Below are 19,873 nucleotides of genomic sequence, written 5' to 3' on the forward strand. Positions count from 1 at the left end.
CTTCTCTGTTTTTATCTTATTTTTCCTTCCCTTATCCTATGTTCATCAGTTATGTTTCTTAAATTCCACATATGAATGAAATCATGTGCTATTTGTCTTTCTCTGACTTATTTCACTTAGCATAATACATTCTAGTTCCATCCACATTGTTGCAAATGACAATATTTCATTCATTTTTTTTTTGACACCCAAATCTCTTTTATTGGTGGGGGGGCACTGGGGATGGGCCCGGGGCCTTCTCACTGCACCACTTGTTTGTTGGCGCTGCTTCCTGAGTCCTGTGGCTTCATTACATCGGGCAGCTCGGGTGGGCTGGAGAAGGGCTCCATGTACAGGGCCTTGAAAGCTTCATCTGCCCGGAAGGCCAGCCCCACGGTGGCTTGGGCCTGTGGCCCTGCCGTCTGACTGGTGAAGCCGCACTCTCCCAGTGTCTTGCCATCATCCAGAAGTTGGTCATCCTTGTACAGCTGCTGCTCACCGGGCGGCTGCTTGAGGATGCCCTCGACGGTGCGCTTCAGCTCAAACATGGTACTCGACTCCTTGGCGTCCATGAAGATGGTGGTCTGGTGGCAACTGATCATGAGGAACACGTCCATCGCGGTGGCTGCCTGTCCCAGTATTTCATTCTTTTTGATCATCAAGAAATATTCCACTCTCTCTCTCTATAACTCATCTTCTTTATCCATTCATCAGTCAATGGACATTTGGACTCTTTCCATGCTTTGGCTGTTGTTGATAGTGCTGCTATAAACATTGGGGTCTGTGTGCCCCTTCGAATCAGCATTTTTGTATCCTTTGGGTAAAGAGAGATTGAGATCTTAAGGGCTTTTTAAGTTCTGGTTGCTTACTTAGAAAGTTATCTTAAACTTGTGATGTTTGGCTGTTAATAACTACTGCTTTATTTTAGCCAGTGATGGGAATGTCTCCTCTTTCTAGGCATGCCATTTTATTTCTGAGTAGTTCCAACTATGTGAAAATTGTGTCTTGCATCTTTCCCACTCTGCTATCTCAACCATTTATCATAATTTTATTCTCTAGAAAAAGTCTCTCTTTTTTAAAAATACTCTGTTGTTGTTTGAAGACAGATGTCATGAGTCTCATTATGTCTTATGCTAAGCAAACCCAGTTTTTATTGAATTATTAGTAATGTTACAGCATTCTCCTATCCTTATCACCAAATGGACATATTTTAATCCTTGGCTTTCAAATGATTTTGACTACAGAATACATTTTTTTTTTTTTTAAATTGGGGTGGGGGGGGCAGCAGAGGGAGAGAGCAGAGAATCTCAAGTAGGCTGCAGGCTCAATGTGGAGCCCTGTGCAAGGCTCGATCCCACGACCTGGGGATCATGACCTGAGCTGAAATCAAGAGTGAAACGCTCAACCAGTTGAGCCACCCAGGTGTCCCTACAGAATATGTTTTATATCCCAACTCAGTACGCTCATGAATTATATCAACATGTAGTATGTAGTTTTAATACACACATGTAACTGAAACAATTTCATAAGACAGTATATATTGACACTGATATTTTTTGTTATTTTCCTTTTTTTTTTTTTTTTTTGTAAGAGAGAGAGTGCTTGCACATTAGCAGGGTATTGGCAGAGGGAAGGGGTGAGAGAATCTTAGGCAGGCTCCACACCCAGCACAGAACCTGACACGGGGCTTGATCTCACAACTACAAGATCGTGACCTGAGCTGAAATCAACAGTCAGATGTTTAACTGACTGAGCCACCCAGGTGCCCCTGTTCTTTCTCATTTTTCAAAAATGCTGGTTTTATTTCTCATGTAGATTATATTACTCCCTGATGAGTTTCAACCTGTAGTTTGGAAAACACTGTTCTAGTTTGTTCACATTGCAGAATTGAAATAAATATTTCCCAAAAGCTAATGTTAGGCTAATCGTTGGTAAAGTAGGTTTTACCTTTATCACCTCAAAGAAAATATTGTGATGGTGGTTATTAAGTAAAACTTAACAGGGTTACCAAGTTCTTGGTAATAAATGTAGTAAAACTAAAATATTTTCAACTTTAATTTTTATTTGTAGGTGGCGACAGACAAGGTTGCAGAAAAGCTGAGTTCTACTCTCTCATGGGTGAAGAACACAGTATCACATACAGTCAGTCAGATGGCCAGTCAGGTGGCAAGTCCATCTGCCTCATTACACACTACATCCTCATCTACCACACTATCCACGCCAGCCCTTTCACCATCTTCCCCTTCACAGTTGAGTCCAGACGACTTAGAACTCCTGGCTAAACTGGAGGAACAAAATAGGTGAGTGAGGTTGCTTGGCTTTTCTCTCTCTGCAGTTATATGAACTCAGCCATTCATTTATGTATATATGCCATAATCAAAATTTACTTTTTTTAGAATGTTTATTTTCTAGTCTTCGGCTCCTTGTTTGTCAAAATTGCTTAACAAAAGTATTCACGTCTTTTTTGGAGGAGTTGGTCTTAAAACTAAAGTTGTGTTAAAATTACCTCCTGGCTCAGATAGCTTTAGAGATGTTTTTTGTTAATATAGCAAATTCCCTAAATTGTTACTGAATTTTAGAATTTTGTTAAGGCAAATAAGACTACCATTTTTATTTTTTTAAAGTTTATTTTGAGAGAGAGAGAGAGTGTGTGTGTGTGTGCGCATGCGTGTGTGTGTGTGTGTGTGTGTGTAAGCAGGGAAGGAGTAAAAAGAGGAAGAGACCATATCCCAAACAAGCTTATGCTGTCAGCATAGAGCCCAGCACGGGGCTCAAACTCTGGAACTGTGAGATCATGACCTGAGCCAAGATCAACAGTTGGATGCTTAACCAACTGAACCATCCAGGTGCCCCAAAACTGCCATCTTTGATTTAAACTCTATAAGTAGCCCCTTTGGTTAATTTGTAAAGTAATTTAATTTAGGGTGGATGGTTGATTTATGGTTTAGAGTAGGAAATATCTTCATTCAGTTTTTTCATAGAAGGCAGTATCTTTTTCTCTTAATGGGCATGAAATAGAATAGTCATTTGTTAGCAATGTATACTCTGGACCCTGTGTGTCCCTTCACTATATTATTATCAGAATCTATTTTGGGCTTCAGATACAAAAGAATCATTGGAAGAGCCCCCTTTTGTGTTCAGTCAAGATGTATACTACCATTGGCTTTAAGAGTAAGAACATAACTTCTAACAGCTTTTTTTCATATATAATTGACATATAAACTACACATATTTGTGTGCAGTTTGATTGGTTTTGACATATGTATATATCTGTGAAATAATCACCAAAGGCAAGAAAACAAACATATCCATTATTCTCCTTTGCATCCCCAGGCAGCCATTGATCTCTTACAGTTATGTAGATTAGTTTGCATTTTCTAGAATTTTACAGAAATGGAATAATAGAGTATGCACTTTTTATATTGGTGTATTTTACTCAGCATGGTTATTTTGAGATTCATCCATGTTGTAGTGTGTGTGAATAGTTCATTTTTTTACTTGCTTAGTGGTATTGTATAGTATGGATATATGCTAGTTTATTCACTCTTTATTATGAAATGTTGTAAATATTTGTATGCAAACCTTTGTACAGATAGACGAATGCTTCATTTTTCCTGAGCAAATACCTAGAATTGGAATGGCTGGTTTATATGATAGGTGAACATTTAACTGCCAAACTATTTCCAAAGGGCCTATACTTTTTCACATTCCCACCAACAGTATATGAAAATTTCAGTTCCTCTACATCCTTGCCAATACTTGGTATAGTCTTTAATTTTAGCTAACATATACTGGTATCTTGTAGTTTTTTGTGTTGTTTTGAAGTTTATTTTTGAGAGAGACCGAGACAGCACTTGCAGGGGAGGGGCAGAGAGAGAGAGGCAGAGAATCCCTTCTCAGCACAGAGGCTGACACAGGGCTCGAACCCACGAACCATTGAGATCATGACCCAAGCTGAAATCAAAGTTGGACGCTCAACTGACTAAGCCACCTAGGCCCCTGGTATCTTGTAGTTTTAATTTGCATTTCCTAATGGTGTTGAGCATCTTTTTATGTGCTTATTTGCCATTGATGTACCTTCTTTGATAAAATGTCTGTTTGAATTTTTTGCCTGTTAAAATTAGGTTGTTTGCTTTCTTATTATTGTATTTTAAGAGTTCCTTGAACATTTGGAATATGAATTCTTTTCACATAATATGTTTTGAAATATTTTTTCCTAGTCTGTGGCTTATCATTCTCTTAACAGTATCTTTTGTTGTAAATTTTGGTGAAGTTGTAAATTTTGATTGTCCAGTTTGAAATTGTTCTTTTATGGATTGTCCTTTTGATGACTCAGGGTCACATAGCTTGATGCCTGTATTTTTTTACAGAAGTTTTTTTATAAAGTTTTGTTTAGGTCTGATCCCTTTTTTTTTTTTTAAAGCGGTGTTTTTTTGTTTTTTAAGTTTATTTTTAGATGTTTTATTTATTTTTGAGACAGAGAGAGACAGAGCATGAGCAGGGGAGGGGCAGAGAGAGAGGGAGACCCAGAATCCGAAGCAGGCTCCAGGCTCTGAGCTGCGGGGCTCGAACTCACAAACCGCGAGATCATGACCTGAGCTGAAGTTGGATGCTCAGCCGACTGAGCCACTCAGGTGCCCCTAAGTTTATTTTGAGAGAGAGAGAGAGACAGCATGAGTGGGAGGGGACAGAGAGAGAGAGAGGGTGAGAGAGAGAGAATCCCAAGCAGGCTCTGCATTGTGAGCATAGAGCCTGATGTGGGGCTGGAGCTCACGAACCGTGAGATCATGATCTGAGCCTAAATCAGGAGTCTCAACTGACTGAGCCACCCTGGCACCCCTAGATCTCATCAGTTTGGAGTTAGTTTTGTATATGGAGCAAAGTATAGATCAAAATTCATTTTTTGAATATGCATATTTAATTGTTCCTGTACCATTTGTTGAAAAGGCTACCCTTTCTTGACTTAAATATTTTTGCACTTATGTCAAAAATTAGTTGTTCCATTGGTGTGTTTTCTGTCTTAATGCCAATACAGTACAGTTTTGATTACTGTAACTTTATAATACATCTTAAAATGAGATAGTGTTAATCTTCCAACTTAGTTCTCCATTTTGACTATTTTTGGAACTTAACATTCCCATATGAATTTTATTTTATTTTATTAATTAATTAATTTTTTTAATGCAAAAGATTGTATTTTTTTTTAAAACCGGGAAGAATATTTTGAAAAAATAACCTATACCTTTCCTAAAATACCTAATTTGGAACATTTCTTTTTTTTTTTTTTTTCAATATATGAAATTTATTGTCAATTGGTTTCCATACAACACCCAGTGCTCATCCCAAAAGGTGCCCTCCTCAATACCCATCACCCACCCTCCCCTCCCTTCCACCCCCCATCAACCCTCAGTTTGTTCTCAGTTTTTATGACTCTCTTATGCTTTGGCTCTCTCCCACTCTAACCTCTTTTTTTTTTTTCTTCCTTCCCCTCCCCCATGGGTTTCTGTTAAGTTTCTCAGGATTCCCATATGAATTTTAAAACAAATTGTTAATTTCCACAAAAACACTGAGGCTTTGATTGAACTGTATTGCCTTATATATCCTACTGCATTGCTAAACTTGTTGTTCTGGTAGGTTTTGCTGTTTTTATTCTTTTAGATTACATTAGATTTTGTAATGTGAATGAGGATGTTAACTCTGATTAAAGCACTTTCACTTCTTCTTTCCAATCTGGATGCCTTTATTTCTTTTTCTTGCCTTATTACAACGGGCCAATACCTTGAGTACAAATTTGAATGTAAGTGGTGAATGTACATTTTGTTTTCCTGATCTTAGAGATGAAACATTAAATATGTTAACTGTAGGCTTTTGTAGATGGCTTTTATCAGATTGAGGAAGTTTCTTTATCTTCCTCATTTGCTTAGAGTTTAAAAGAAATAGATTTTGGATTTTGTCAAATGGTTTTTTTCCATTTACTGAAATGATCATGTAGTGTTCCTTTTATAGTCTGATATGGTGAATTACATTAATTTTTGAATGTTAAACCAACTTTGCATTCCTGAGATAATCCCACTTGGTTGTGATAAATTGTCTTTACAAAATATTGTTGGATTTGATCTGCTAAAATTGTATTTGGTATTTTTGCATCTTTGTTCAGGGTAAATATTGATCTGTAGTTGTCTTACGATTTTTTTTTACATTTATATGTAATGTCTTTGTGATCTTTCTTCTTTTCTAGTATTTGTTTGGTGCTCTATATTTTTAAGCCCTGTTTTAGCAACAGCCATTTAAATTTATTGAGAATTCTTTTATGATCTTGAATATTATCTTATTTTGGTAAACATTTTATGTGAACTTGAGAAGAGGGTATATTAAACTGTTTGGTAGAGTATTCTATAAACATTAGTTGATTAAAATGGATTGATAATGTTTAAGTCTACTATTTCTTTTCTGGTTTTCTGTTTACTTTTGGTATCGGATATGGACAGAAGAGTATGGAAAATCCCAACTATAATTGTGGATTTGTCTGTTTCTCTTTAAATTATTTCAGTTTTTGTTTCATGTATCTTGAAGTTGTACTTATTAAGTATTTAAGCATTTAGGTTTGTTATGCCCTCTTGTGAAACCCCTTCTTTATCTTTGGTAATACTGTTTGCTTAGAAATCTACATAGTCATTGTACCTTTCTTTTGAATAGTGTTAAAATATTATACATTTTCCAGCCTTTAAAGTTCCTCAGCTAGGCAACATATATTTATATCTTTTAAAAATACAAATGAATGGTCTTTGCCTTATAATATTTACCATTTACTTTTTTAAAAATTACAAAAACAAAGTTTTATTTCTTCCTCACATTTCATATTCATTTTAAGCTGCAAGTTGAGTACATCTTTGTTCCATACTTCCTTATTCCAGGACTAATGACCACCCCTTATCCAGGATAAACCAGACCTGTGGCAGATGCAAAAGAGATAGAGTGGAAATACCTTAAAGTGTCTGTTAGGGAGTTGTAGATGTAACTTCTATCTAGATTTTATTGGCCAAAGCAAATCATGTATCCAAACCTTTTGGAGTGAAGTGAGAATTACAGTCTTCTTGCAGGGCTAGATCCAAGAAAATATGTATGCTGCTGTTAATATTTCTTTTGCTTTTTTCTTGTGTTTTCACTGTATTTTTATTGTATCTTTAATTTGTTCACACACTGTAAAATCCACCCTTTGAAAGCATATGATACAGTGATTTTGGTATATTTACAAAGTTGTGCATCTATTACTATTATTCAATTTCAGAACATTTTAACCCCCCCCTCCCCCCCCCCGAAGAAACTCTCTGATTAGTCTCCCTTTTTTACCTTTCTTCCAGCCACTGGTAATCACTAATCTGCTTTCTTTCTCTGTGGGTTTGCCTACTCTTGGACACTTCATTATGGAATCATAAAGTAGGTAGTCTTTTGTGACTAGAAAACAGTGTTTTCTAGGTTTTCAGGAAAATAGATCATTTATATTTAATGTGATTATTGATATGCTTATGTTTAAATCTTTTGTTTTATTTTTTAAATTATTATTATTATTATTATTATTATTATTATTATTATTGTTTTTTGAGAGAGAGTGCGCAAGGGAGGCAGAGGGAGAGAGAATCTTAAGTGGGCTCCATGGGGCTTGGTCTCAAGACTGTGAGGTCATGACCAGCACCAAAATCAAGAGTCAGATGCTTAACTGACTGAGCCACCCAGGCACCCCTGTCATTTTGTTTTATATTGTTGTTTCCTTTTTATTTTTCTGCTTACTTTTTATTTAATGGAATTTTTTTAGTGTTTATTTTCTTTGTTGATTTATCAGCTATAAATATGTTTTGTTATTTTACTGGTTGCTTTAAGGTTCATAGTAGAAATCTCTAATTTATCTCTATCTGTCTTCAAGGGATCTCATACTATTTCAGATGTGGTGTAAGAACTTAGAATAGTACAGGGGCACTTAGGTGGCTCAGTCAGTTAAGCGTATACTTTGGCTCAGGTCATGATCTCACAGTTGGTGAGTCTGAGCCCTGCATGGGGCTCTGTGCTAACAGCTCAGAGCCTGCGCCTGCTTTGGATTCTTTGTTTCCCTCTCTCTCTCTGCCCCTCCCCTACTATACTCTGTCTCTCTCTGTCTCAAAAATAAATAAACATTAAAAAAAAAAAAAAAAAGAATAGTACAGTTCCATATCTCCTCTCCAGTCCTTTATGCTAGTTTTGTCCTGTGTCTTCCTATTATATATGTTGTAACCGTCATTCTGTATTAATATTTTTGCTTCAACAATTATCTTTTAAAGAAATTAAAATAATAAAATATCTCATATATTTACATAGTTTCCATCTCTGGAGCTCTTTCATTCTTTAACTCTAGATTTCCACCTGATATACTTTTCCTGTCTGAAGGACTTTGTTTAATAATAATTCATGAAGGGTGGGGCTGCTCTTGTATGTTTGAGTCTTCATTTTGCCTTTGATTTGTAAGGATATTTTCTTTGCATATAGGTTGACAGTTCCCCCACCCCCAGCACCCACAGTGCTTCGGTGATGTTTCATTGACTTCTGTCTTGCATTGTTTTCATTAGGAAATCTGATCCATTCCTTATCTTTTGTTCCTGTATATATAGTGTGGTTTTTTTCCTCTTTTTAAGATTTTTTTTCTTTATTCCTGATCTAAGCAGTTTGATTCAGAGCTGCCTGATTGTACTTTTTTTCATGTTTCTTGTATTTGGGTTTTGTGGAACTTGTTGTACATTTATAGTTTTCTTCAAATTTGGAAACTTGTTGACAGTTTTTTTCGGTGGCCCAATCCATTGAGTGTCCAACTTCAGCTCAGGTTATGATCTCATGGTTCATGGTTTCGAAGTTGGACTTTGTGTTGGCAATGCAGAGCCTGCTTCACATTCTCTGTCTCCCTTTATCTCTGTTCCTTCCCGCTCACGCTCTCTCAAAGATAAACCTTTAAAAAAAAAAAGGGCACTTGTATTGAGCACAGGATGATGTATATAAATGATGAAACACTGAATCTACTTCTGAAACCAATATTGTACGTATGTTAACTAAAATATAAATATTAATAAAAAAATGAATTGGTTCTTTAATGGAAAAATAGTGCACACAAAAGATAACTTTTAGTGCTGAGTTTATAAGTGACCAAAGTTGAATTTATTTTTATGGTTGTGATCAGTAATTACTGTACTACTAATACATACAGAGCACTATAGTAGGAATTATTGTAAGTTATGGATATAGATGAACTTTTCTCCAAGTAATTCACAGTTCATTCAGGAATACCAGATGTGCCCTGTGTATATGTTAATATCTAAAGAATAATTACTAGAGTTATTTAAAAACGTTCAGAAAAGAGGTTTTGACAAATCAGAATTTGAAGTTAAAGGAGCAGAAGGTTGTCATTCTTGTTCTTGTATGGATTACTCAAAATCTGTACTCTTTTTTTTTTTTTAATGTTTATTTTTGAGAGACAGAGTGTGAGTGGGGGAGGGGCAGAGAGAGAGGGGGGGACACAGAATCCAAAGCAGGCTCCAGGCTCTGAGCGGCAACACAGAGCCTGACGCCGGGTTCAAACTCATAAGGTGAAAGATCATGACCTCAGTGGAAGTCAGACGCCCTGCCGACTGAGCCACCCAGGCTCCCCAAAATCTGTGCTCTTTTTGAGTTCACATTTTGGGTTTTTCTTTCCTTTCCTTCATTAAAACCCAGAATCCCTGGGAAGGATTTATTTGTAGAATGGTTGAATCTAGTGACACATTGTTTTACCTTAGAACAATCCTGGTGGAAAAACACATCTCTGACTCTAATAAAAAATAAAATGGTAAACACTAGGTCTAGCTCTCTTCCCTCTGTTCTGCCTACTACCCTGCCAACCTCTTATATCTGAGGAAAAAATTCAAAGAATAATAACTTAAATTTTCTCTGACCATTTCTGTGGTTTATAATATAGATTTGCAAATTACATAATTCAAGTAAAAATTACGAGACACAGTTACTTTTTGTAGCAAGGGATATGCTTTTGTTCAAGAGTTTTTTCTTCTCCAAATATAGACTCATGCTACTCATGTTACTTAACTCACTTTAATTCAGAAAGTATAAAAATGGCAATATTTTAGAAAATTAAAATTAAAAATGAAAATAACAAATTTTATAAACTGTTTTTTTCTTTCCCATAATTTTACTGCAATGATAACTTTTAAAAATCAGTACATGTGGCAACCCCAGAAAGATGTGAAGAAATGGTTCAATATAATATCAAAGATCTGTTTGATGAAAGTTAATAATTGATAGCCTTAAAGTTGAAATGGGACAGCTGTTTTTTTCCTGTGTGTTAAATGTGTTTTTCTTTTTCATTTTGAAAACATGAAGGCTTTGGCAGAGATGAATTTAGGAAGGTAAGGTTCAAGTGTAATAGCAGTACATTTTAATTAAGGAGGGGAATGTTGCTAATTTCAATTTTTAATAGGCCATTATTTGTGTGGTTTAAAAGTTTGGCGTTGCAGCCATGTTCATTTCTTTTTACATTATATTTGGAATCAAAATTTGCTTTTTGATAGAGTTTTGGAAGTGAGATATGAGAATGAGGAAATATGGGTAGGGTTCTTTTAAACTAAATTAAGTGTATTTTATGTATTTTTAAGTAAAGTAAGCAGGAATCTTTGAAACCGTAATATATCTTTATCTTACCAACATCTAAAGTTCTACCATCCAGTAAGGTGGCCACAAGCCATATGTGGCACTTGAGCACCTGAAATGTGGCTGGTCTGAATTCTTATGTGCTATAAAAGTAGAATGTACATAAGGTTTTGAATCGCTGATTTGAAAAAAAGAATATCTCATTAATTAAAATTTTGATTACATGCTAAAATGATATTTTGACTATATTTAGTAACATTATTAAAGTTAATTGTACTTGTTTCTTTTACTGTACATGTGGCTACTATAACATTTAAAATGATATAAGGGGCTTGCATTATATTTCTGTTGGACAGTGATGATCTAGATGATCTAACATAACTTTCATTGTAGGTTTATAGTTTTACTACTAAAGCATTACTTTGTTTACCTGAGGATACTCTCTATAATGCAACCCTGAATATTAAGGAAGTAAAAAGCTGAGCAAAACGTATATTTTTAAGTCTCTGTGTTAAAAATTCATGAATTTTAAATCATAGGCGAGGCTTTTAAGATCGTCACACAAACTCTATTCTTCTTTTCATTGAAGGTTTTTAAAAATTTTTAAATCAATTGTCTGATTTCCTGAGGAATTTGATGATGTAATTAAAAGAATTTATTGAACTCCTTTTTCTGTTGTAACTAGCTTAGCTTTACATCGTATCTTTATTATTGTTTAGTTAAATTTTTTTTTTAATGTTTATTTTTGAGAGAGAGACAGAGAGAGAGAGACAGAGAGAGAGAGAGAGAGAAAGAGTCAGAGCAAGGGAGGGTCAGAGAGAGAGGGAGACACAGAATCTGAATCAGGCTCTAGGCTCTGAGCTGTCAGTACAGAGTCTGACACGGGGCTCGAACTCACGAATGCAAGATCATGGCCTGAGCTGAAGTTAAGCTGATGCTTAACTGACTGAGCCACCCAGGTGCCCCTATATCGTATCTTTAAATTAAGAAGTCTAAGAAGTTGAGTATGCTATGCCTGTCTGTCCCAATGTCTGTGTAAAACTAATCCTCAAACCATCAGTTTCTGGTCAGAATATTTGGAAGGGAGCTGGAAGTCTCGTGTTCACCTTCTCTGAGACTTCATCTTAAACAAAAGAAAAAGAAAAAAACTGCTTGCTTTCAGAACTGGAGAGATCCCTATTATTTAGACACCCCACTAAGAATTGTCTCTGAATTGCTTCTTGTGTTAATTCTTTGTGTTTTGTCTTAATTCTCCCTTTGTTGTTGTTGTTGTTGTTGTTGTTGTTGCTCTGAGACTTGAATTTGTACTTGATGGTGTTGATGTGAATGGTTGTGACTACTCTGTGAGTCAGGCATGTATTTTGTTGCTACTCATTTGCTTTTCGTTTAGCTTGCTGGTTGCTGTCTTTACCCCAGTGCATTCATTCATATCTTGTTCCTTTGATGTAAGGTTACAAGAGATACTTGAACCCCATGTTTGGAAAGTTGATCCCTCTGCAGTAAGTGCCAGAGTATTTAGCTTTCCAAATGTTTTTCTTATATGGCAATTTTTTTTACCTTAGCTTTTCTTAGATCTTTCTGTAGCTCTTTGTAAATTATCTTAGCAGTTTACACATTTCCAAATGGCATGATGACTTGTTGCTGTTTTGGTATCCATAGGAAAGCATTATGCTGAGTACAGTAGGATATTTAAAAAGTTTACTATCAATTCTTTGCTAATACAGTATTTCCCATTACCGGTGTGGAATACCTTTTAAGATCCCCAGTGGGTGTCTGAAATCGTGGATAGTACCAAACTCTATGTGTACTGTTTTTTTTTTCTATACATATGTATGCATGATAAAGTTTAATTTATAAATTTGGCACAGTAAGAGATTAGCAACAATACCTAATAATACAATAGAGCAATTATAGCAATATAGTGAAATAAAAGTTGTGTGAATGTGCTGTCTCTCAAATATCTTAATATACTGTTTTCAGAGATGTTAAGATGCCTACCTGATAAGTTCTAAGCTTCAGACTTGTCTTTTTAGTTACAAGATGCTTATCTACATTGATGTCCCCCAAGTACTTCATACTCTAGATACCTAAAAGATAACCCATTGTTTTCCTTTTCCTTCTTTGTATTTTTCAGTCATGGTATTGTAGCAAGAGAGGCTTTTTCTTTGATGTTTATCAAGTGTGCACTGCTCCACGCTACTCTTTTTTTCTTACATGCCCATCATAAAGCACACGTTCTGCTGTTTTCCTTAGATCGGTGACCTCTTGGTGAGGATAAGGTTCAGTTCTTAGTTGTTAAGATATGGTAAAGGTAATCTCCCTAATAAAATAAAACTCACACTATTCCCTGTGTTGGCATATTCCCCTTGTTGTCAGCTCTCTGTTTAGTTGCTGCTTCTGTCCCTTAGAGAGCTGAGAATACCTTTTCTCTGCCAAGTCTTCTAAGCTTCTGGAAGCTGCCACACCTACATTTTCTCCATCCTTAATGCTACTTGAAGTCCAACTGAAAATTAGCTTTAGCACCCCATCTCAGATAATGTGGGGTTATAGCAAATGCTGTTCTTAGAGGTAGAACTCTTACAAAAACTTGGAGTTGCTTACTTAGGAGACTGAAGATTATATATTGTCCAGTCAGTAGAGATCCAGTAGAGACGTTTTAGTCTGGCAGCATTCTGGGAGGATGAATACATTTGGGCTTGTGAATTATTGTATAGCAGTGGCAGTTTAAAATGGCCAGGAAGCCACACAGATCTGTGAGGAATGCCCTTGATTGTAGTATACAGTATTCCTACTGGGCCAGTATTCTTTTCCTTGAATCTGATAAATTTCTTCTTACTAGTTAGTCATAAGTAATTATGATGGTATGGGAAGGTAGTTTCTGTTCTTGCAATAAATCCATCCAAGGCAGTGAACCCATGTGCTCTGGACAGAGGGAAATAAGTAAGTTTTGAATAGACTTTTCAGTAGTCCACAGACCTATGAGTAATGCTTACCATTTTCCCAGTTGCTAGCCGCAAGTCTTTGGAAATGGACATTTTCAAGGTAGTATGCTCCCTCTGTTACCATGTCAGAATGTTTTAATTATCTTGCTGTTTAAGAGTCTTCCTGAGTTGTTTCATCACTGTATTTAGCAAAGAGGAGTAAAAATACCTGATTCTAACTACACATTCTATAAAGTCTGTGTTTTCTTAATGAATTTGTAAATTGTTTACCTGCATGCCATGACTTAGTAGTCAAATGGGGAGAGACTTGATAATATCATTTCAAGTATTACTTCTTGAAAATGCTTCAACTCTTTGACAAAAGGACTTCTTTATGCCTATGACATTGAAAAAAATTCTGAAGTTTCTCTTTAGAAAATTCTAAAATTTGTTAGAGTGCTCAACAAATTTGAAAAGAAAAAAATGAGATAATGTTTATCTTTTCCTTTCTTTACAGAATAGATGCATTTAATATAGCAAAAACAGTTCTTTCTAAAGTCAAGTCATTATATTAAAAGGTTATGAAGGGCTTTCGATAATAAAAAGCAATAGTTTCTCACCTAATTGTCACTGCTCCTAGTGTCATTAACCATAGATAATATTTTCTATAAATTGTTATAAAGTTGGTGTATAATTTGCAGAGAAATGCTCAGTTCTTAAGTATAGTTTGTTTTGACAAATTTGATTGTGTATTACCCACATGGCCATTAAACACATGGATGATTTCTATCGTGTTAGAAAATTCCTATCATCCCAGAAATTTTCTTTTGCCCTTTTCTAGCAACCTCACCCCCTTGAAACCTCTCTTCTGATTTTTATTGCCATTGATATATTTTACGTGTTTTTCTATATAACACTTTTTTTTGAGCTATAATTCATATACATGCAATTCACTACTTTAAAGTGTACCATTCAGTGTTTTTTCACATATTCAGAGTTGTGTAGCTATCACCACAGGAAAACACGTATCCATTAGCAATCACTGGCCATCGCTTCTTACTCTTCTCACTTCTACTCCACTTCTCAGCAACAACTGATCTACTTTATGAAGTCTAGATATTTAATATAAATTGAATTATACAATATGTTTCCTTTTGTGACTTCTTTCACTTAGCATCATATTTTCAAGGTGCATCCATGTTGTAGCATGTACTAATACTTCATTCCTCTTCATGACTGAATAATATTCCATTGTATGGCTGTACCAGTGTTTTTTTATCCATTTAACAGTCGATGGACTTTGGATTGTTTCCACTTTGGGGCTGTTATGAATAAATGCTTCCATGAATATTTGTTGTATAAGTTTTGTGCATCTGTCACTACAAGAAACTGCATGCCCATTTGCATTTATTTCCTATCCCTTCTTGGGCATAGCTTTTCCATTTCTCTTAGAATTGTCAGACTGTTTTCCAAAGTGGTTTTACTATTTTACATTCACATCAGTGGTGTCTAAGCATTCCTGTGTACTCCATATCTTCACCAGCAGTTGTTATTGTGTCTTTCAGTTATAACCATCCTAGTGGTTTTAAAGTGATATCTTACTACGGTTTTGGTTTGCATTTCCCAAATGATTAGTGATGCTGAGCAGCTTTTCATGTGCTTATTGGCTATTGTATATCTTCTTTGGAGAAATGTTTATTCTGATTATTTGCCCATTTTTTAATTGAGTTGCTTGTTTTTATTATGGAGTCATAAGAGTTTCTTATATATTTTAGATATAAGTCTTTTGAGTTGCAAATAGTTTTTCCTGTTCCTTACGTTTTCTTTTCACTTTCTTGATGGCATCCAGGAAGGCACAAAACATTAAAAAATTTTTTTTTAAATGTTTTTTTAAATTTATTTTGGAGGGGGGCAGAGAAAGAGAAAGAGGGAGACACAATCCAAAGCAAGCTCCAGGCTCTGAGCTGTCAGCACAGAGCCCAATGTGGGGCTTGAACCCACAAACCGTAAGATCATGACCTGAGCCGAAGTTGGACACTTAACCGACTGAGCCACCCAGGTGCACCAAAACATTTTTAATTTTGGTGAGTTCAATATGTTTATATAATCATAAATATGTAAAACTTTGGATTGGGAGTAACTTGGTCTGCGAATGTTCCACAAGACAAGCAAACATTTCTAATAAGTTTTAACTTGATAAACATGTGATGTCTTGCAATATGAGTAGTATGTGACACCGAATGTCACATGATCACAACTAAGCCAATGGTTCTTGAAATTCACTTTTATACACAAGTGCTTTGGATCACAAGCATGTTTTCAGAATGGATTATGCATGCAAACCAAGGTTTTACTGTATATACGTGTGTAGATATAGATATAGATATAGTCATTTGTGCTTTGGGTGTCATATTTAAGAATATTTATGTATGCATGCATGTATGTATGTGTATTTTGAGAGACACACACGCTCACAGTGTGAGCGGGAGAAGGGCAGAGGGAGAGGGAGACACAATCTGAAACGGGCTCTAGGCTCTGAGCTGTCAGCACAGAGCTGGGTGCAGGGTTTGAATTCATGAATGGTGAGATCATGAACTGAGCCAAAGTCTGACGCTTAACCGACTGAGTAACCCAGGTGCCCCAATTACTTATTTTTTAAGTTTACATAATTTTTTTGAGAGAGGAAGGAGGGGAGCAGGGAGGGAAGGAGAGCGAAAATCCCAGGCAGGCTCTGTGCTGTCAGTGCAGAGCCTGACACAGGGCTCAATCTCACAAATTGTGAGATCATGCCCTGAGCCGATACCAAGAGTCACGTGCTTAAGTGAATGAGCCACACCAGGAGCCCCTAAGAAGGCTCTACCTAACCCAAAGTCATGAGGATTTACTCCTATATATATATATATATTTTTAAAATTTTTTAATGTTTGTTTATTTTTGCGAGAGAGACAGAGTGTGAGTGGGGGAGGAGCAGAGATAGAGGGAGACATAGAATCTGAAGCAGGCTCCAGGCTCTGAGCTGTCAGCACAGAGCCCGATGTGGGGCTTGAACTCAGGAACCGGGAGATCATGACCTGAGCTGAAGTCGGATGCTTACCGACTGAGCCACCCAGGCGCCCCTCTCCTATATTTTTTCTATAATATGCTTGTTCTTGAACTTGATATAAGTGAAATCATATAGTATGTACTTGAGTGCATCTGGCTTCTTTCACTCAACCTAACATTTATAAGATTTATCCATTTTATTGTATGTATCAGCAGTTTGTTTCTTTTTGTTGCTGAGTTAGTATTGCAAGGAATGAATATATCAAAATTTGATCATTTACTTTTCTGGATATTTGGGTTGTTTCTGGGTTGTAACTATTATGAATTAAGCTTCTGTGAACTTTCTTCACATCTTTTTGTGGATATGATTTTCATTTCTCTTGCTGGATCAAATGAAAATTTAGTTCTTCAAAGTGGTTGAACTAGGACATCATTTATTTACCTGGAGAGAGATAGTCCATGAGAAGGCAGAGGAAGGGGAGATAGAGGATCCCAAGCATGCTCCACACTGTCAGTGTGGAGCTCATTGTAGGGCTCAAACTCATGAACCATGAGATCATAATCTGAGCTGAAATCCAGAGACAAATGCTTAACTGACTGAGCCACACTGCATAGTGTGATTTTAACTTGCTTTATCCTGATGACTAAAACACAAGTTGAATGTTTTCCCATTGCTTTTTGGCCATTTGATTATTTTGTTTTGTAAAATGTCAGCTTAAGTCTCTTAATCATTAAAAAAAAAAAACTGTGTTGTTTGCATTTTTCATTACTGATTTTAAGAGTTCTTTGTGTATTCTGGATACCAGTCTTATACATATGTGAGAACTTTTTTTCTCAGTCTATAGTTTACCTTTTCATTTTCTGAAGGGTATCTTTTGAAGAGTAGGGTTTTTAAGTTTGATGAAGTCTGCTTCATTTTTTATTTTGAGGTTAGTGTTTCTTTGTGTCCCATTAACACATTTTGCCTATTCCAAGGTTGTAAAGTCTTTTCCCTGTTTTCTTCAAGGAGTTTTAATAGTTTTTAGCTTTTATATTAATGGCTCTTGTCCATTTGAGTCCTTTTTGTTTGGTGAGTTAAGGCAAGAACAGTATTTTACTTTATTTTTATTTATTATTTATTTAAGTTCTTTTTTAAAAAATATAATTTATTGTTAAATTGACTAACATACAGCTTGTAAAGTGTGCTCTTGGTTTTTGGAGTAGATTTCCCGTGGTTCATCGGTTACACACAACACCCAGTGCTCATCCCAACAAGTGACCTCCTCAATGCCCATCACCCATTTTCCCTTCTCCCCCACCCTCCCATCCACCCTCAGTTTGTCCTCTGTATTTAAGAGTCTCTTATGGTTTGCCTCCCTCCCTCTCTGTCTGTACCCTACCATTCCCCCATCGTCTTCCGTTAAGTTTCTCAAGATCCACATAGGAGTGAAAACAGATGATATCTGTCTTTCTCTGACTTTATTTCACTCAGCGGAATACCTTCCAGTTCCATCCACGTTGCTACAAATGGCATGATTTCATTCTAACTGCTAGTAGTATTCCATTGTATACATAAACCATATCTTCTTTATCCCTTCATCAGTTGATGGACATTTAGGCTATTTCCATAATTTGGCTATTGTTGAAAGCGCTTCTGTAAACATTGGGGTACATGTGCTCCTGTGAATGAGCGCTCCTGTATCCTTTGGATAAAATTACTAATAGTGCTATTGCTGGGTCATAGTGTAGTTCTGTTTTTAATTTTTTGAGGAACCTCCACACTGTATTCCAGAGTGGCTGCACCAGTTTGCATTCCCACCAGCAGTGCAAGAGGGTTCCCCTTTCTCCACATCCTCACCAACATCTATAGTTTCCTGAGTTGTTCATTTTAGCCACTCTGACCAGTGTGAGGTGGTATCTCAGTGTGGTTTTGATTTGTATTTCCTGATGATGCATGACATTGAGCATCTTTTCATGTGTCGGCCATCTGGATGTCTTTGGAAAAATGTCTATTCATGTCTTCTGCCCATTTCTTCACTGGATTATTTGTTTTTTGGGTGTTGAGTTTGGCAAGTTCTTTATAGATTTTGGATACTAACCCTTTATCGGATATGTCATTTGCAAATATCTTTTCCCATTCTGTTGGTTGCCTTTTAGTTTTGTTGATTGTTTCCTTTGCAGTGAAGAGGCTTTTTATCTTGATGAGGTCCAAGTAGTTCATTTTTGCTTTTAATTCTTTTGCCTTTGGAGATGTGTTAAGCAAGAAATTGCTGCAGCTGAGGTTACAGAGGTTGTTGCCTGTTTAGGGTTTTGATGGTTTCCTGTCTCACATTTAGGTCTTTCATCCATTTTGAGTTTATTTTTGTGTATGGTTTTGTGTGTGGTCTAGTTTCATTCTTCTGCACGTTGCTGTCCACTTCTCCCAGGACGATTTGCTAAAGAGACTTTTTTTCCACTGGATCAAAGAACAGTATTTTAAATAATGTGGTATCTTTGGAATATTGCATTTATAAATTTTTCTCACAGTTCTATATATTTGTGTATGTTATTTCAATGTCCTCTGAAAAGAAACTGCTTTACCCATTTCTCTAACTCACCCATGATTGCACTTGGTACTCTTGCTTATGCCAGAAGTTAGAACTTGGCAATCTCTGAGACCTCTCTGACTCTCTAGAAGCCTTCTGTCTAGGCACTTTTTCATCTATACTTCCATCATATTTCAAACTTAGGTCTAGCTTAGGAAATATTCTTTTATATTCTTTTTAAATTACATCTCTCTATTGATGGTAGTGCTGCAGTTTCATTATTTGGCATATAGCAAGTATTCAGTGAATAATTAAATGAAGAACTGAAGTTCAAGTAATTTCAGTGGAGTTTGTTTCTCTATTCCATTTAGAATTCTGAGGGATTATAATCATATATAAAAGTGCTTACACAAAGGGGTGCCACAGTGGCTCAGTCGGTTAAGCGTCTGATTTCAGCTCAGGTCATGATTTCACAGCCCGTGAGTTCGAGCCTCGCATCAGGCTCTGTGCTGACAGCTCAGAGCCTGGAGCCTGCTTCAGATTCTGTGTCTCCCTCTGTCTCTGCCCCTCCCCAGCTTGCACTCTCTGTCTCAAAAATAAACATTAAAAAATTGCTTTTTAAATAGTGCTTACATATATGTAACACTAATTTTTCCATAAGATATATTGTGGACTTACTGAAATAATATCTATGGAAAAAGCAGTAAAGCATTATCATTAATTTTTTTTATTAATTATTATTTTATTTTTTAAATTTACATTCAAGTT

At 36.1% G+C, this 19,873-nt stretch overlaps 2 protein-coding genes across 13 annotated transcripts in view; one reads left to right on the forward strand and one right to left on the reverse strand.

Annotated features, from left to right (window-relative positions):
- EVI5 (ecotropic viral integration site 5) overlaps positions 1 to 19,873 on the forward strand; it is a 259,537-nt gene that overhangs the window by 56,596 nt on the left and 183,068 nt on the right. For 11 of the 12 annotated variants that reach the window (XR_007154737.1, XM_047870640.1, XM_047870636.1 and 8 more), the window contains one exon: positions 2,050 to 2,279. The exons of the other annotated variant lie outside the window; for it this stretch is intronic. Coding sequence is in view for 10 of the 11 variants with exons in the window: in XM_047870640.1 (XP_047726596.1) it covers positions 2,131 to 2,279 (149 nt within the window). In the remaining variant the exon portion in view is untranslated. The remainder of the gene's footprint in view (positions 1 to 2,049; positions 2,280 to 19,873) is intronic. 12 annotated transcript variants of the gene reach the window in all.
- On the reverse strand, positions 240 to 15,847 carry LOC125172480 (elongin-B-like). Its single transcript, XM_047870647.1, has 3 exons — positions 15,843 to 15,847; positions 1,839 to 1,844; positions 240 to 608 (listed from the first exon to the last, which is right to left on the reverse strand). The coding sequence occupies exon 3, from the start codon at positions 594 to 596 to the stop codon at positions 240 to 242; it is 357 nt and encodes a 118-aa protein (XP_047726603.1). The 5' UTR covers positions 597 to 608; positions 1,839 to 1,844; positions 15,843 to 15,847.

The sequence above is a fragment of the Prionailurus viverrinus genome, chromosome C1 (genome assembly GCF_022837055.1).
Source record: "Prionailurus viverrinus isolate Anna chromosome C1, UM_Priviv_1.0, whole genome shotgun sequence".
In the NCBI taxonomy this organism is placed as follows: Eukaryota; Metazoa; Chordata; class Mammalia; order Carnivora; family Felidae; genus Prionailurus; species Prionailurus viverrinus.